The 18689-nt window shown below is 33.0% G+C and overlaps 2 protein-coding genes across 2 annotated transcripts in view; both read left to right on the forward strand.

The window, feature by feature from the left end:
• HELRODRAFT_155141 (hypothetical protein) overlaps positions 1–6359 on the forward strand; it is a 12680-nt gene extending 6321 nt beyond the window's left edge. The window contains exons 2-8 of the mRNA XM_009026553.1: positions 2400–2502; positions 2763–2862; positions 3248–3354; positions 4206–4343; positions 4777–4845; positions 5008–5147; positions 5468–6359. Of these exons, the coding sequence (XP_009024801.1) occupies positions 2400–2502; positions 2763–2862; positions 3248–3354; positions 4206–4343; positions 4777–4845; positions 5008–5147; positions 5468–5523 (713 nt within the window). The 3' untranslated portion in view covers positions 5524–6359. The remainder of the gene's footprint in view (positions 1–2399; positions 2503–2762; positions 2863–3247; positions 3355–4205; positions 4344–4776; positions 4846–5007; positions 5148–5467) is intronic.
• A 5006-nt stretch (positions 6360–11365) lies between these two features.
• Positions 11366–18416, forward strand: HELRODRAFT_178453 (hypothetical protein; the record flags this gene model as incomplete). The annotated part of the gene is made up of 12 exons (XM_009026554.1): positions 11366–11527; positions 12748–12860; positions 13934–13935; positions 14162–14242; positions 14708–14905; positions 15356–15498; positions 15571–15706; positions 15799–15906; positions 16115–16265; positions 17206–17374; positions 17516–17728; positions 17850–18416. The coding sequence occupies 12 exons, from the start codon at positions 11366–11368 to the stop codon at positions 18414–18416; spliced, it is 2043 nt and encodes a 680-aa protein (XP_009024802.1).
• Between the last annotated feature and the right edge of the window lie 273 nt (positions 18417–18689).

Genomic DNA, 18689 nt, shown 5'->3' on the forward strand with positions numbered 1-18689 from the left:
TGGCCAAAGTTAATCATACTCTGTGAAAAAAATTAAATAATTTTAATATTGCAAATATATCAGACTTGTCTCAAAAATTTACTTCTCCAGTTCCAGCAGAAATAATCTTCTTTTATGTGATTTGTTAACATTCCAGTCAGGATTCAACAAAATCCATACTATATAGGCATTTAAAGCACTTATGTCTAACATATTACTGAAAACTGCCATTGGCCATCTTCTAGTCATTCTTTTAGTTGTGTACAGCCTTAACATTTGATCTGATGTGTCAACTCCACCTTTGGTTGAATTATAATCTAAAATCATAATTGGCTTTTTTGTACTGGATGTGTTGTCTAGGTCACATTGTGTATGCATACTGCTCATCAAAGTTACAACTTTTCCTTTTTTTGGACAATATGACACTAGAGTTGCATCATTATGGAAAGCAAACATAGAAGATAAAACATCTCTGCTTTTTGGGGTAATGAATTCAACTGGAAGTTCTTTTTTACTTTTTCTTACTGTCCCTAATAAAGTAAGCTTTTCTTTTTTCAACATCTGGATAAGAGACAAACTTGTGAAAAAGTTATCACACGTAATATTTCTTCCTGAACCTTTTAAGTTTTCTGACAAATCTAACACAACTCTTTGAGCCTGATTCTTTTCTTTTTCATCATTTGATTTTCTACCTATATAAATTTGTAAACGAGTTACATAGTAAGTTTGACTATCACTCATCATCCAAAACTTTAGTCCATATATTCCAGGTTTACTTGGAATATATTGCTTGAAAGAACAACGTCCTCTGAAAGTTAGGAGTTGTTCATCAATAGTGACATTTTCATAAGGAATATATGCATCCTCTAATGTCTTTTCCCACATTTCAAACAATTCTCTTATGGGACTCAATTTGTCTTCACTTTTCTTTTGCCTTCGTTTTGATGCATCATCAAACCTCAAAGCACTATTTATTTGTTTGAATCTATCCCTTGGCATGGCTTCATTGAATAATGTGCGTCCCCGCTTTTTGTTCCAAAGTTCATTGACAGCTTCATTTTTTGCTTTGTGTACTCCAGAAAGAATATCCAATATAGCAAAAAAATTCTTTTTTATCTAACTCCTTCCAATTACTCATCTGTTTCTCTTCTCCTTCCTTATTCGTCCATTTCAAAATGTTTTCAACTATATTATCTCTAAAAAATAGATGAAATGAAGAAATAGGACTGTCTACATTTTTTCTAGCAAATCTTGTTGGACCGGGTTTCCCGTGAATTACATTCATCATACCACGCCTTCCACATTTGTTGTAAACTGGTTCATTTTGCCAGACTATGTTTCCACATTTAGATACAAATGTTTTGCTTTTTTCATTATCATTGCTTTCATCGGAAGAGCCTAGATCTGAATTAGAGCTGTCATTTTGTACATCTGAAAGTATTATTATATATTCATATTATTGTTATTTGATACATTTGAAAAATTGTATTTTTTATCAATCTTATCTTACTTGAACTCTGAAGTGTATATTTTATTTCATCATCATCGTCGGCGCTGTCTTCAACGAGAAAAGGTTCATTTCCTTTTTCGTCAGCAAATTCTACATCCGAATAATCAGTAATCTCTTCATGCTCACTAATACTCTCTTCGTCACTAGAATTATCAATTATAAATTGTTTGGCTTGCTCTAAAGTAAATCTTTCAGAATACGCCATTTTAGCTGATTGTTTGAAAAAAAAGTGTTGAACTGCTTATTGCCAAAGATTTGAAAAGTTTGACATTAATTTTTTATAGTTGATGATAATACAATCGAATAAAAATAGTAACATAAAATTTAATTGTTCTCCATTACATTCATAAAGTTTTAAATATTTAAAAAAGTGTATTTAATTTGGGGTAAAAATCAACCCCAATCGTCCTAGGTGCTATATGCATTCAAAACTGCCCTCTAGCGTTATTTTTTTATCAAATTTTAGTTTTAAAATAAGAGAAGAGATGATTTTAGGAAAAGTCATAAAAAGAGAGCCCAAGCTTTTGCGTAGTTTTCTTTTTTCATGCTTAGAAAGTAGCTCTGGGGTAGAAATCTACCCCAGCCGTCATCGCAGGGTTAAAGATTGTCATCAGGCGTGTATTACTAAGTTCTTAAAGAAATTTTAAATACACCAACCTCATAGCAAATAGTCTGCAGCAAATGTAACTCACAGCAACAAAGAAAAAATATTTTTATAATAATACACATTTCTTCTATCACTCATGACAACCCATATTATATAGATGCACACCTTTTCGAAAAATAAACAAAAAATTAACATGTCGAAAATGCGAAGTTGCGATAGCAATGTAAATTCACTTTCGGGAAAATGTGTTCACTATACAATTACTCATCTCAATATTATCATTTTTACTCAACATCACAACAGAAATGGTTGACTTTATGAAGCAAGTTGCAAGTTTAGGTGTTGAGCTGACAGTTGAAGAACGAAACCTCCTGTCTGTTGCCTATAAAAATGTCATAGGCACCAGGTGATCATTATTATTATAACCTTGTTCAATGCTGATATCTTCAATAACTGATTATTCGAAAAACTCCATTACCTCATCACAATGCTGTTAGCTGTTGCCCGTTACATAGATCATTTTACCACCATAATCTTCATGCATCACTTTATTCATTATATCACCCACCAATACTTCATCCTTTGTTTAAATAACTTTAGTTATTGTGATCTGATGCCATATCATCATTATACTCATGACATCTCCATCACACCCCACCATATTAGGAGGGCCTCATGGAGGATAATCAGCAGCATCGAGCAGAAGGAAGAGAGCAAGGGAGTTCCTGAAGCCAAACTCAAACTTACTAGAGACTACAAAGCTCAAGTAACAAACTTTCCTTTTTTCTTCGTTTTTTACCTCGGTTTCTCTTTCTCTATGTCTTTTAACAAATTTACCATTGCATGTTTGTGCGAGTGTTTTTTTTTTCATCAAAATATATCTTGGAAACAGTTATTTAAATCATGTACATCAGTTTATGATGGCTATGAAATTAAGATCATCATCTTTTAGCAAAAGGCATTCAATACTTGTGCATCACATTTTTACAAATTTTTGTTTACATGAGATATATTTACCGTTCAAATAATAAATATATTATACAAGTCTAATAGCCACAAATATTTCGATAAAATTTACATAATAGACAAAAACAAACATGCAATTGCATATTTAACATTACCACATTGAAATGTACTGTTTGTGAATGTAGGTGGAGAAGGAGCTGAAGGAGATCTGCACGAATGTTCTGCAAGTTCTCGACAAGTTCCTCATCCCTGCCTCACAGACTGGAGAGTCTAAAGTTTTCTACTACAAAATGTCTGTTCTTCTTCTCTGTCTCTTCTTCGTGTGCTGTGCTGTGTTGAGTTGTGTTCTCTGTTTTGTTTGAATTTTCGTATATGTTCACCTCTTTTCACTTTTGGACTCTGTTGTGTTTCTCATTTATGTTCTCTCTTGTTTTTTTATGTGTTTATGTTTCAGTGTGTTGTTTTTTATTCTTTCTTGTTTCAACTATTTATGATGTACCAACACTTTTTTTTGCATTTGTTTGCTTGACGCTGTTGAGCTTTAATGTTTAACATTCATATGTTTATGTTCTTTAATTACTGAGGGTGGCTCTGATATGCCAGATATGAGAAAGCAATTACTAATAGTTCTGTTCTGTTGATTTTATTTTGTTAGGAAAATCTTTGTCATATTTTAAATGTGCTTTGTTTTGTGTAGCTGTTTTTTTCTATATTTATGCTTGTAATAAATGTTGTAACTATTACTTTTTATTTTCATTTGAGAGTTATAAACTAAATTTTTAACATTAAATAAATAATATTATCTCCCAGTTCAGCTCCTTATTTTTATATCATCATCTATCTCTTCATAATAATAATAATAATAATAACTTGCAGTAATAATAATAATAATAACTTGCACGAATAATGTAATTGCTGGTATATGAATGAATATTGGAGCACTTTTATACATTATAGAATTTAAGTTCTCAAAATATAAACGCACGCTCACATCACTTCTAAAGTCGATTTGCTGAGAGGTGATTCACAAATGCACCAGCTACTGTATTGTACGACACGAAAGTGTTAAACACATGTACGTACATGTACAAACATTGTGCTAACACAAATACAGGCAAACATGTTCAAAAACCACTTATTTAGGAAGGGCGACTACCACCGATACACCGCAGAGTTTGCGACGGGCAACGAGCGTAAGGAGGCAGCTGAAGCCAGCTTGGTGGCCTACAAGTCTGCTAGTGACATTGCCAATGCAGACCTTGCTCCTACACACCCTATTAGGTTTTCTTTTTTATTGTTTGTTATTCTTTTTGATGTTCTCATTGTTAGCTTTTGGTTCTTGCAATTTTCTACTACTATTGATTCCTAACATGATCATGGTCAATTTGGTTTTGTCTTTTTCTAATTTATCATCTCGTGTTTATTGTTCATTGATAGCTGCTCATCCATCACAAACTCCGTTTTGTCTCTGTTACATACTATGGCAGTTGAACCTTTATTTAACCTGATTGTTCGTTGTCAAGTGATGGTGTTATGTATCCTGTGTGTTTGTCTTCTCTTGAGATTGTTTTTATTGATGATAGAAATAGCTTTATAAAAATTAATTAATTGATTGATCAGTTTATTTTGTTTTTATGTTAGCTGATAAGTTGAACATGAGTTTTAATGAATTTCAATTAGTTACTGGGTTTAACATTTATTAAAATTTCAACAGACTTGGATTGGCCCTGAACTTTTCTGTTTTCTATTATGAGATCTTGAACTCACCTGATAGGGCTTGCAGGTTTCTTGTCTGTTTATTTATTCATTCATTTATTCAATGACTTGTTCTTTAATTTATTTTCATTTTACTATAACATTGTTTCAAAGCTTGCTCACATATAATGATTGAATTAATTGTCTAAATGGCCAACATAGTTTCACTAATTATAAATATAAATTACAGATTAGCTAAGGCTGCATTTGACGATGCCATAGCAGAGCTTGATACATTGAGCGAGGAGAGTTACAAGGACTCCACATTGATCATGCAGCTCCTCAGAGACAACTTGACATTGTGGACCACTGAAAATAATAACAGTGAAGGTTGGTCTTCTCTCCTCTTTCTCTCTCTCTCTCTCTCTCTCTCTCTTTCTCTCTCTCTCTCTCTCTCTCTCTCTCTCTCTCTCTCTCTCTCTCTACGGTGTAGTGGTTAAGATTGCCTGGTGGAGTTTTGCAGTGTGTGCAGTGGCGAGGTTTAAATATGACAAGAAGATCCCCGTCTGTCACATGCTTCGTGTGTGATTTACCATTTAGCACGTGTTCATATGCGCTGCTTGTTTGCTGTTGATTCCTCAGAACCTAGGGAGGATGTAATAACCTTTAACCCTTTTTTAACCTTTACAAAACAATATTTCTTTCGCCAGAAGCCTACGGTGACACACCTAAAGATGAGAGCAAGGAGGCAGAGGCAGATAAATAGACAGCAGACAGCCCAAAACTTCTTACGTTACTTTGTACTTAATTAAAAGCATATTATTATCATTCTTTGTATTAAATATTTTTTTACGTCCATGCTATTATTAGTTATTCAGTCAGTAAGAAATTGAAGCTGTTATTTACCTACAATCATAACAAACATTTTATTGTTGGTTTGTTATTTTATTTTTTCATTCATTCATTCGTTTCCTCTCCAACGTGTCCAGGGCTAAATGATATATTTCACAATATTAATTGATTAATTTGATTAACTTTAACATTGCATTGATGCATGTCAACTTGTGTGCATTACAATTATCAGTGCTATTAGCTGCTATCGTAACATCATTACCTTATTTCATTTCAGTTATTTTTTTTCATTTTTATTATTAACTTTTAGTTTTCATTCTGGCACATTTTATATGTTACTACGTTCTTTGAGAAAATAAGAAATATGATAGTTTAGTGTATTATTTGTACGTCGTTTGGTACACTCACCCATCTATCATTAAATATACTTTTTTTAATTAACTAATTGTTGAAATTGATAATTGCATCTACGATGATATCTTTCCATGTAACCTCAGTTTATTATCTATATTGTCTCGCAATCCATATATTTGTATTAGCCTGTCGTTTACAATCCATTGATCGTTTGATTATTTTGTATTGTAGAGCTAATATTTTTTTAATTAATTTGAAATAATTTACTTAACGCTTCCAGCAGTTAACACGACTTATCAACAAACACCTGTTAGTTTTCAATCAAAATGAGTAAAAGGTACGTTATTATAATATGCTGCTCGTTTGTCTGACAAAATAAAATGTTACAAAACGGTTCATCTCAGTTTTTTCTTTAGTTTATAATTATGTAATATTGGGGAGTTGGTATGGTTTAAACTTTAGAGCGTTTCGTTCTATTTCACGTAATTGTTTGGCAAGGTAAAATAGTGAGAGAAGATTCATTTTTTAAAGCATTGTGTAATCATTGAGAAAAGTTAGCCAGGTGAAGGAGGTGCGACGAATTCTTTTGGTCTGTTTTGGACGGGTTATCGGATTGCTTGTGTTTCTTTATAAAAAAAATGAAGAAAGACTTGTTTATATGTTTTGTCGATTACTTTAAAGCTTTTGATTGCGTGAAACACGTGGAGCTTAAGGAAATATTGGAAAATTTGGACATTGATGGAAAAGACACGAAAATTATCAAAAACCTTATTATGGAACCAAAAAGCAGCAATGAAAGTTGGTAACAAGATGACTAATTTTGTCAAAATAAAGAAAGGTGTTAAGCAAGGCTGTGTATTCTCTCCAGACTTGTACAATCTCTTAAAGTGAGATCATGATGAGAAAGATAGAAGATCTACCTGGAATATCCATTGGAGGCGTGAAAATAAACAATAGTGATACAGCTCTAATCATAAATGGTAAACAGGTGAAACAAGTCAACAGCTTTAATTTTCTCGGAAGTCTGATTACCCCAGGTTTTAAATGTGATATGGATATCAAAAGAAGGAAAGCAATAGCAAAAGATGCATATTCTAAAATGAAAAAACTCCTCACCAACAGTAAAATCAAAATATCAACAAAATTAAAACTGCTAGGGTGTTACGTTTTTCCTGTACTAACTTAAGGCTCTGAGTCCTGGACAATTTCTAAAGAAATGGGAAAATAGATTAACGCTGCTGAGTGTGGTTTTTGAGAAGAATTATGAAATTTAGTTGGGCCTTTCATACTTCGAATGAGGATGTGTTAATACAATCCGGTTATGAAAAGAGTAAGTTACTACAGATAATCCGACGTGGGCAGTTAAATTTTTTGGTCACATCATGCTGGAGGAAAGAATGGAAAATCTAACAACCACGGGAAATTTTGCAGGGGAAAGAGATCGCGGTCAACAACGAAGAACATTCGTGAAGTCCTTGTGTCATTTGTGGAATATCACCACATTTCAACTACATGTTAATGATCGGGTTTTGTGGAGGTCGATGGTCGCCAATGTCCTTTAAAGGTAAGGCACAAGAAGAAGTACATTACCTGTTACCTCTTGTTAGAAACTTTCCATGTATTTACCAGCTATTGGAAGCATTTAATATTGAAAGCACGTTGTTTATAGAAGTTTTATTGAATTTTAGATGTATTCATTTTTACCGAGATGTTATTCTAAGAGATATAAACATATATATATAGAGTATATTTTCATATATTCTATATATATATATGGGTATGCGTGTTTAAATTATAGCGGTTACAATTAAATTTTAATGTAATACTTATGAACTAAGTCATATATATATATATATATATATATATATATATATATATATATATATATATATATATATATATAGGATATATAATATAATAATCAAAAATCAACAAAAATAATAAAATAAATAAATTTATATAAAAATTTATAATAAAAAAATATATTTATATAGGATATATAATATAATAATCAAAAACCAACAAAAATAATAAAATAAATAAATTAAAATAGAGTCACGGTTACATCTCTTGGTGAATCACTTTTAAAAACAGAGTTTGTTTAAACAACATGGTATTTTGTCATTTTCATGATCTGCTGATGTCCTAACTTTAATTCGCCGGCTTGCTACTTACTTACACGGAATCTCAAAAGTATTTCGACGCGATGGAGTCCAAATTAAATGCTGCCGATTTTGCGGTTATCGCTGTTTATTTCACAGCAGTTATTGCTACTGGAATTTATGTTAGCTATTTTTAAATTATTTTTAAAAATTTAATTAATTATAAAATTGATTAATTTTCATTTTACAATTAATTAATTAAATTTATTTAAATATTTTATTTGTTATTATTATTATTGACTTATTATTTTTTTGTTTGCATTTGCTTGCATACAAATAAATTTTTTTTATTTTTATGTAACATAACTTGGAAGTTTGACTATTAAGGTGATGAAATTATAAAAACTAAAAAAAAATTAAATTTTTTTAATATAATATTTTGTTATAATATAATATTAATTAAAATTAAAGTGTGATGATATTTGAGGTTTTTTTTTTAATGCATTCCTATTTCAATTTAGTTAGCTAATAAAATTAAAGTTGAAAGTAATAAACTTTGTTTCCAATATTATTTTATTATCATTATAATATTAATAGTTATAAATATTATAATTTTGCTGCAATTACAATGTAATACATTTATTTCTACAAGCTTGTAGTGAAGTACTAATTTATAATGTCACACATCACTAAGAGTTCAATTGGGATTAAATTAGAGATGAATTTTACAGATAAGTAAATAATAATGCTTATTGTATTTAGCTCTATTTTAGATTGTACATGTAGTACACACATGCATGTACATTGTTAATCTCTTGTTAGGCAATAGGCCCAGGTATGTCAAGCATGTTTATGAAATTGTTTCGCTAGGAAGTGTTTGTCATCCACATCTCTAATTTAAAATTTCTTTCACCAGGCAATGTGCAAAAGCAGAGGACACGGTAAGTGGGTACTTCCTGGCTGGCCGATTCATGTCCTGGTTCTCTGTTGGTACCTCTTACTATTGTGTTGTGTTTGTTGTGTGTTGTGTAGTGTTGTTTTTTTGTGTTGCTGTGGTATGTGGTGTTGTGTGTGGTGTAGTGTTGATTTGTAGTGTAGCATTGTGTTGTGTGGTGTGGTGTTGTGTTGTGTGTATTGTTGTGTTGTGTTTTTTTATGCTGTGTGTGTTGTTGTTGTATTGTTGAATTTGTGTAGTCTTTCTCTTGAGTTTACTTTATAAATTATCATTAAATAAAATTTATTTACCTACATTAATTTTATTTTAACTTCTTTAATAAGCCTTTGTCTGTTTGAATGGTCATTATAAATCATTTTACAGTATGTATGAAACAGGACATAATCATGTCATTTTAAAGCTCCATCTCATTTAATCATTCTAAACAATGTTTCAGTAACCCAACTTGTTATTAATCAGATTCATAGTATTTCTCAAACAATTTCCTCATGTTAAGGTTATGAAGTTTGTCACCAAATGTTTTGCAGTGTGGATGAGTTTTTGTTAATTTTTCATATTCGGCTTCTGAGAAATGTAGGGTTTTACTTACCCGTTCCTGCTCCCATCATCATTAGCATGTGTATCATATCTTGAGTAGTTATTAAAATACTAGTTAATATTATAAAATGATAAATATAAATTATTAATATGCAACAGGTAGGTGCCTCGATATTTGCGAGCAACATAGGCAGTGAGCACTTCATTGGGTTGGCTGGTTCGGGAGCCGCCAGTGGGATTGCTGTTGGTGCCTTTGAACTCAATGTTGGTTGGATAGTTAATTGGTTTGTGGGATTGTTGGTTGGTTAGTTTGTTTAATGGTTTGTTTGTTTGTTGGTTGGTTGGCTAGTTGGTTGATTGGTTGGTTGGTTGGTTGACTGGCTGTTTAATTACTTAATTTCATTTGGTTATCATTAGTCACTTAACTGATTGATTGATTGATAAGGTAGAGAATGTTGAACAGCAATGAAAATAAATAACAAAAATATTGTATTGATATATGCACATTATAAAATATTGAAACAAACACACAAACACACAACGACATGTATGCAGTCATGTTTCCTGCTTCAGTTGTTGGGCTGGGTCTTCCTGCCTGTCTACATTGCTAGTGGGGTTAGTTCAGTGCTGGTGGCTGAGTGAGTGTTTGATTGGTTGATTGGTGGATTGATTGGCTGGTTGTCTGGTTGCTTGGTTGGATGGCTGGTTTATTCATTGATTGACTGACTGATTGGTTCGATGACTGGCAAAGTGTGATTGTATAATTGATCTGTCAGTTGATCGTACAATTGCTCGATTAATAATTAGCTGATAAGTTATTTAACATGATCTTTTTTTCATTTGTTTTTCATTCAAATAGTTTACATGGGTAAATCATTACGGGTTTCGTGATTTTTCACATAAAATTTTTTGTTTCACAAAATCATAAACACAACATGACTAACAACATCACCATTACAACATCACGTTTTCATCATATTTTCATTCTTAATTTATGCACTGGTTGCAAGTCTGAAGTGTTATTGAACTTGCAATTTTTAGTTTGTGATTAATATTCCTTATGTAACTTGCATCTCAATTTGTGCTGGTTTATGCATGTCCATATATATTATGTATATATGTTTGTGTTTGTTTGTTTGTGTGTGTGTGTTTGTGTGTGTGTGTGCCTGCGTGTCTATGAATATAATATAAATTTGTTCAGACGTGGTTCTGTTGCATATTGAATATTTTGTTGTAAACTTTTTTAATCATAGTTACGTCAGTGAAAGACAGGTTCATTTGACTGCATTCAATATTTATTTCTTTGTGGATATTTTTATGAATTTTATTCGTTATATCGTTAAATGTGAATGAGTTAGTTATGAAAGTTCGATCAGATGTCGTTGTGCATGCTTCTATGCGTTGATGCTTGTTCTGAAAATTAAACTATCAAAAAGCATTAAAATAAATTACATTGCAGGGTTAATTTTTGTGTTTGTTGGGGTCAACAGAATTGCGACCATAAAAAAAACACATGGAAGCTTCAAATTAACTTTAGAAACGATCTTTAACTAACCAATCTTGCCTTATGACAATTTTTTGATTTTTTGAGGCATTCTCACTAAACTTTATTTGTTTATCCTGATTTGTTTGAGAAGTTTTCACTTTAGGATCAGCATTTGATATCTCCAATTTTAGTATATCTTTATTTGAGGCTTCTTCATTCGAAAATTTTTTCAAGGATAAAAAACCTGAAGACGAATAACTATGCAATTTTTTCAGTTAGGTTATAGTCAACAATTACATTAAAATTTGGTTTCCGAGCAGTTATGATAGAATACAAAGGAGGCAAGCTTTCAACCCTGTTCACAAGTCTATTTTCTTTTCTCTTTTTGTATGAAATATTCTTCCAATCATCTTGTACAACATTGTCTACGCTTGGAATATCAGGTAATGATCTTTTTACAGGGGTGTCATCTTTAGATGAGCAGGTACCACTGGAACAAACTTTAGCACTCAAATTGCAGATTTTATTTTTATTCTATTTCCAAATTCTTGACATGTTTGTTTAAACTGTCAATTAAAGTATAAATTTCTTTCAGGTTATCGCTATTGACAACTTTCTGGTTGGTAGCATCATTGTCTGGTGAATCTGACGGTAAATCGAAGTTAGCATCAACATAAGTTGGCAGTTTAGAAAAAAATAATTTTTTTCTTGAACCATCTCCACGTATTGTAAAAGGTTCTCAGCGTCTGACTGCAACTTTGGGATTTTTTTCTTTTATCGCCAAATTCGAGGACACCCACTTAAGTCAAGTCTTCGACGAGCAGTTCCTTATCTTTCGAAATAAGCAACTCAGAAAAGAAACCTTTAATCAAAATACTTTGTTTATGAATATTTCATATTTGTTAAACAAGAAAAAAAGAACTTCATTATTTGTTAAATTATTCGTTAAATTGTTTTTCGGAGTTAAAATATCGTCATCCACCATCTTTACCACTTCGCAACTTTCGTCACGGCATCACTTCAGGACACGTTGGCTGATTCATTGCATTGCATTGCTGAATATATAGTATAGAATTTCATTTTTAAAGGTTCTTCAAGATTGTGCACGCGCAGGCATCTCAATTATTTCAAATATTCACCTCGGAAAATTCAATGTCCTTAAAATTTGATTGCACTTGAGTTAATTTCTTGTGAATTTTTGCAATTTAACTAAAAAAAATTAAATGTTATAAATATTTTTATAAGTTTTAAATATTTTATACACACTTACATATATACAGAACACATATTAACAGAACACAACATGCTTGTGACCAAAATCGGATGGCTGGCATTACTACCACTAAACAAGTTCCATTGGCAACACATTTTTTGTCCTATTAGTCTGCGATATCTGCTGCATATGACTACAGTATATTCAGCATATTCAGACTGTATGCATATTCTGGTTGCCATAACAATCAACAATCTTTGCAGCAGACACGACAAAATGCTCTCTCCATTGCTAGCAAGCATAATCTTATATATAACCCGAAATAACCTAATATAACATAGTATATCACACAATCACAACAAGGGTACATAGCCTGATATATAGCGTGATACATATCATGATACATATCATGATACAGAACGTGATATAACCTGGTATATGACGTGATACATATCATGATACATAGCGTGATGTATAACACGTTGCAATAGGTAGTCACCCTGCCCGAGTACATGAAGAAGAGGTTTGCCAGTGAAAGAATTCGGACATATCTGGCTGTTCTCTCACTCATGCTCTACATCTTCACTAAGATCTCCGTAAGATGGTGATGATGATGACGTGTATGCGAATGTGTGTGTGTGTGTGTGGTATGTGTGTGCGTGTGTGTGTGTGCTGTGATGGGGTGATGAGTTTGGTGAAAATGTTGGTGTGGTGTTGAAGTTAATAATTTGACGATAATGCTGGCACCGATGTTGAGGGTGTTAGTGTAGTGGTGATTCTGACGATGATCATACAGACGTTGGTGATGACCATTTTGTTGACGTGATTCGCCATTCGGATGAGTTAATGATTATGGTTGAAATGTTGAAGATGATAGGATGATAGCTATTAGGAGTATGCTAAAAAAAGATAATAATAAAATAATAATAATAAAATATTAATAATAAATAATTATAATGATAACAATAGAATTAACAATAATGATATTATTTATATTAGTAATAATTATTATAACTTTTTGCTTTGAGGTGAACTTGTACTCTGGAGCAATCTTCATTCAGCAAGCACTCTACTGGAACTTGTATCTGTCTGTGTTGTTGTTACTCGTTGTTACTGCTATCACAACTGTTACTGGTTAGTTGGTTGGCTGGTTGGTTTGTTGGCTGGTTGGTTGGCTGGTTGGTTTATTAGTTGGTTGGTTGGCTGGTTGGTTGGTTGGCTGGCTGGTTGGTTGGCTGACTCGTTGGCTAATTGGTTGTTTCGTTGGTTGGTTGGCTGGCTGGTTTGTTGGATGGTTGATTGTTGCTTGGTCAGTTGGCTGGCTAGCTAATGATTGTTGGGATTGTTGTTGGGATTGTTGTTAATGATTGATGATGATGATGAGGATGAGGATGATGAGGATGATGATGATTGTGATAGGGAAGTATTGATGGTGAAACAGTCATGAGAAGAATGTTGTTGTTTATGGTGATATTTATGACGTTGATTATCACTGGTTTAGTTCGTAATAACAATAAACGTTATAGTAAATAATAATAATAATAATAATAATAATAATAATAATAATAATAATAGTAATAATGGGAACACTGCTTTTATTTTATCAAATATCACAAAATGAATATAAAGATAGATATAAAATAATGTTTAATATAATAAAGTATTTAAATTAATAAGCTGTTAGTTTAATTTGCTCATCACTGACAAAAATGAGTACAAATCGAGGATTAAGCCAATAAAAATAAGGTTCATTCATTATTCCTATAGCAATATATTGAGTAAGATGATGATAACACAGAGTTTATTAAATTGTTATAATAATAATAGTAATAATAATAATAATATAATAATAATAATAATGTTAATAACAATGATAATAACAAGATGTTTGTTTGTGGTGACCAGGTGGTCTAGCGGCTGTCATCTACACGGACACGCTGCAGGCATTCGTTATGGTCGTTGGAGCCATCGTCCTCACCGTACTCAGTTCGTTGAGTTTGTGCTTTGTAGTTTCTATTGCTCTTATTTATTTCTGCCGTAATTGAATAATGTCTGTTCAAAGATACTAATCCTAGAACGCATTTCGAATGTGGTTTTACGTTTAGATGCTGTCCGTTATATCGTAACATCTGTATAAATGTTGTTTCTTTCGTTAAATGTGGTTTCATCTGCGTAGAAACTTTCCACTAGCCCCCTCAGCATTATTTCTAATCAGCTAGATTCGTCATCCTTTTCTCATTATCATCTATGCTTTCGCTCTCTTTTCTTCACCATCCACACCGTAAGTATCTCCATCTTAATCGCCATCTCCATCGTTATTGTCGGCAGTGCCATAAACATCACCGTTATCACCAATTCAATTCACGTAATGAAAAAGTTAGTTGTCGGTGTAATCGTAGACTGCTAATTAGATTCTCCAACATCATCCTCATCACGTCATCATCATCACAGGCTTCATCAAAGTGGGCGGTTATGCAGAACTGTACAGGAGGTACCCACTTGCCATCGCAACAAACAACATCTCACACCTCTCGTCCTACAACAATATCAACAACAACAACAACATCAACAACAACATCAACAGCAGTCTCATTTTTCTGATGCCCATTGGAAACATCAGCCTCAACAATGCTAGCTTATACACGTCAGGTCTGAATATATTTTCAGTTCAGTACTTGCTCTGAAACTTAATTGTTATTCTCAAGTCAGTTTTTCGTGAAATAAATAAACGTTTCCAGCATTTTATTGAGCAACCATCGATCGGTTCCATCGGCTTCGCGGCTAGATTTGACTCAGCTTGAATTGGCTCAGCATGGACTTTCAAGCCGATTTGGTTAGATTGGAGTTTGATCGGCTCGGCTTTGGTCCTAAACAGCATTACATTTGTTTTTTAAGATAAAGCATTAATTTTTTAATTTTAAACTTGAAAAAGTTGTTTTAAAATAAGTAAAAAACAACCACACATCATATTATACAAAGTTTCAATATAAACCTGTTAAACCTTATCTCTTCCAAAATTATTTGAAACTGCAATCAAGTTTTTGATAATTTTTTTTTTTTTTAATAATTTTTTGATGAATCAAATGCAAATTTAAACAGCCACAAGAAGCAACTCAACCTGCGGCGTGCCCAGTCCACATGCATGGGACATGTTGAGGGGGCCCACTGATCCTGATATGCCCTGGCCTGGTTTCTTATTGGGTCAAACTCCTGCTTCTATCTGGTACTGGTGTGCCGACCAAGTATGTTTTTCTCTGTGGTTGTTTTGTGGTGTGTACGTGTATGTGTTCATATTATATTGTTGTCATTAACAGATGATAGTTCAAAGAACATTGGCGGCAAAGAGTTTGAGCCACGCACAGGGTAGCACGTTGTTTGCTGGGTTCCTGAAGGTTCTGCCTGTCTTCATTCTTGTGCTGCCTGGCATGATCAGTAGAGTGCTCTTCACTGGTTCGTTTCCATTCCATTGTTTTGTTGTCAAACTTTTAAATGTTTTGTTTTTGTAACTAACTAACAAACCCGATGATTTTAATCTATGGCAGAGGAGGTGGCATGTATTGATCCAGACATCTGCATGAAAGTCTGTCAGAACAAGATGGGATGTAGCAACATTGCATTTCCTAAACTGGTGCTTGAGATCATGCCTGCTGGTTGGTGAATCGGTTGCTTAGTTTTTGTTTTCTGTGTTCTCAAGTTTTTAAAAATTTCACTCTGTCTGGAACAATTTTTTTAAAGTAATTTTTTTATGTTGTCAATTTTAAATTCAGTCATTTTTTATCACTAAACCACTGTGATAGAAGTAAAGAATATTATAAGCAAACACTTTGTTACTTTTCTAAATTTGCATCCCATGCTTAGGGTTGAGAGGGATCATGATGTCTGTCATGCTGGCTGCCCTTGTGAGTGACCTGACCTCAATATTCAACAGTGCCAGCACTTTGTTTACTATGGACATTTATGGCAGATTTCGAAGACATGCTGCCAACAGAGAACTCATGATTGTTGGGAGGTGAGGATGCTGATGACGTTTGTTAACATGTTGATGTCTTAATACTGATGTAATATGAGGGACGGGTAAGATTAAGTTATCATAGCGACGTTTGAAATTTCAATCGCAAACGAGTATCAAGATCTTGAAAATTTATTTGTTCAGTTTTTTGTGAAAGATTCAACATCATAAAGCAGATGTAAAATACTTTTCAAATTTATAAAAATTCCATTTCTAAAAAAATTTAAAGCTAAAATTTTAAATATCCTTAGCCTGCAATCCGACGAAAACTGGACAGTTAAAAAATAATGATAAAGGATAATAATTTGAATTATATTAACCGTAACCACTAGGAGGCCCTGTTTGTTGAACTTAGATCATATTCTTTCATTCTTGGCAGTAAGCAAACTCTCGCCACATGTTGTAAAATTTGCTTTCTTTGATACAAAAAATAGAAGTGTAAAAGTTTATGATTACCAAGAGTAAAGTTAAGGGAAATACATTACATCGCATTACAAGATCTGAATATTCAAGAATCCAGTGATTTGATGGTCTGGTGAGGGGGGAGGTGTGCCTTCGTTCATGGGCACAACTTCGTGGACGACGCGGGAATATCATTTGTAACCGATAAACAGGAAAAATTTTGTGTACCACACTGAACCGCATGAACAAATACAGTAGCTTATGTTATGCCAAAAGCAATAGAAGTTTTTTTAATAGATTGACACTTTTACATACTAACTGCAACTTTTGTTAAAAACTGCAGCTAACTGCAACAACTGTAATTGGTTTCAAACGTATCTCGTGAGAGGAATTTGCGAAGCGAAAATTTAATATTTAAATTTTTTTTTATTTTTCATAAACTGATAGCTTAGTACATTACCCTAGTTTGATGATGAACTTATTGTTTTGTCATTTTTTTTGCCAAATATAATCGACATTAAGCAAACAAACTTTGCAGAGTATTTGCCTGTTTCATGGTGTTGGTGGGTATTGCATGGATACCCATCATACAAAACATGCAAGGAGCCCAGCTGTACATCTACATCCAATCAATAGGTGCCTACTTGTCCCCTCCAATAGCAGCCGTTTATTTACTCGCCCTTCTCTGGCCACGAGCCAATGAAAAGGTTTATTTTGTTTAACTGAAGTTGATTGATGTATTTTCAGATAAAATAATTAGTTATTAATAATAGTTTCTTACAGTTTAATTTATTTTTTTTACAATTTTATTTGTCAAAAGAATTTATTAAACTGAATTTTGTGAACAGGGAGCCTTCTGGGCCTTGATGATTGGTTTGTTAATTGGGTCGGTTCGAATGATATTGAACTTTGTGTACCCTGACCCACATTGTGACGAATCAGATGACAGAAACATCCTCATACGTTTGCATTACATGTATTTTGCGGTTGCTCTCTTTGTGATCGCCGTAGCAACTGATGTGCTGGTCAGCTTGTTGACCAAGAAACCGTCTGAAGAACAGGTTGCTAGCTAACGTTTTGAATACTTTTGTCTTTAATTTATATTTGCTGTGTATAAAAAGTATTTGAGAAAATAGAATCAATAACGATGGTTATTTCAATTTTGTTAACGGACGCTCACAGCTGCATCTGACGACGTACTGGACGAGACAGGGAGCGTCAGTGGGAGGTGATGTGTCGCCCAGAGATGAGATCATCGTCGAAAGGTTGAAATCCTCCTCATATGATGCCACCAACGTTTCAACCAACCCCAGCATCCACAGCGTTCCTGGGAATGATGATGAACATGCTAACCCATCCTTCAGTAATATCCACGACAATGGTGATGTCGTCATAACCGAATTTAAATACATCAACACTGCAGCTGAACATGCTGTGAAGAGTGATTCGCCTGCCGTCATGAGCCAAACAATTTCGCGCTCCACGACCCATCAGGACTCTCACCAATCATTTTCCGTCAGTCATATTCTGAAGGAATGGTTCAAATGGTTCTGCGGTATGAACGCCGCTGATGACGATGTCGATTCAATCATCAAAACGAAAACAAATTTGGAAGATTTGAAGCAGTTGAAACAAACGCGGAAAGAAAAAATTGTCCTTTACATCTTCCTCATCATTCTTCTCGTACTTACCACAGTTCTCTTTATTGTCTTCAGTTTGGGAAGTGATCTTGGATTGTTGAGAAAGTAACTTAATTTACAAAAATTCTGGCGGAGTGTCGTTAACCTATTCATTCATCAAATATAAATGAATTTAGATTTTTAATGACAATCTGTTTTCATTCATTTATTCTTATTTTTTATTTTTAGGTCAATTGTTTTGTTCATTTTTTGATTTAAAAAATATATTTATTTTAAATTTGTTCCATATCAATTCTATTTATTATTGGTGATCTTTCTATTTGATGATCTTTTTGTTGGTTCCAATTTGTTTCAATTTAAATAATTAGTTTGTTGAAGAACT

This window comes from Helobdella robusta (assembly GCF_000326865.2).
Source record: "Helobdella robusta unplaced genomic scaffold HELROscaffold_48, whole genome shotgun sequence".
NCBI classification, from domain to species: Eukaryota; Metazoa; Annelida; class Clitellata; order Rhynchobdellida; family Glossiphoniidae; genus Helobdella; species Helobdella robusta.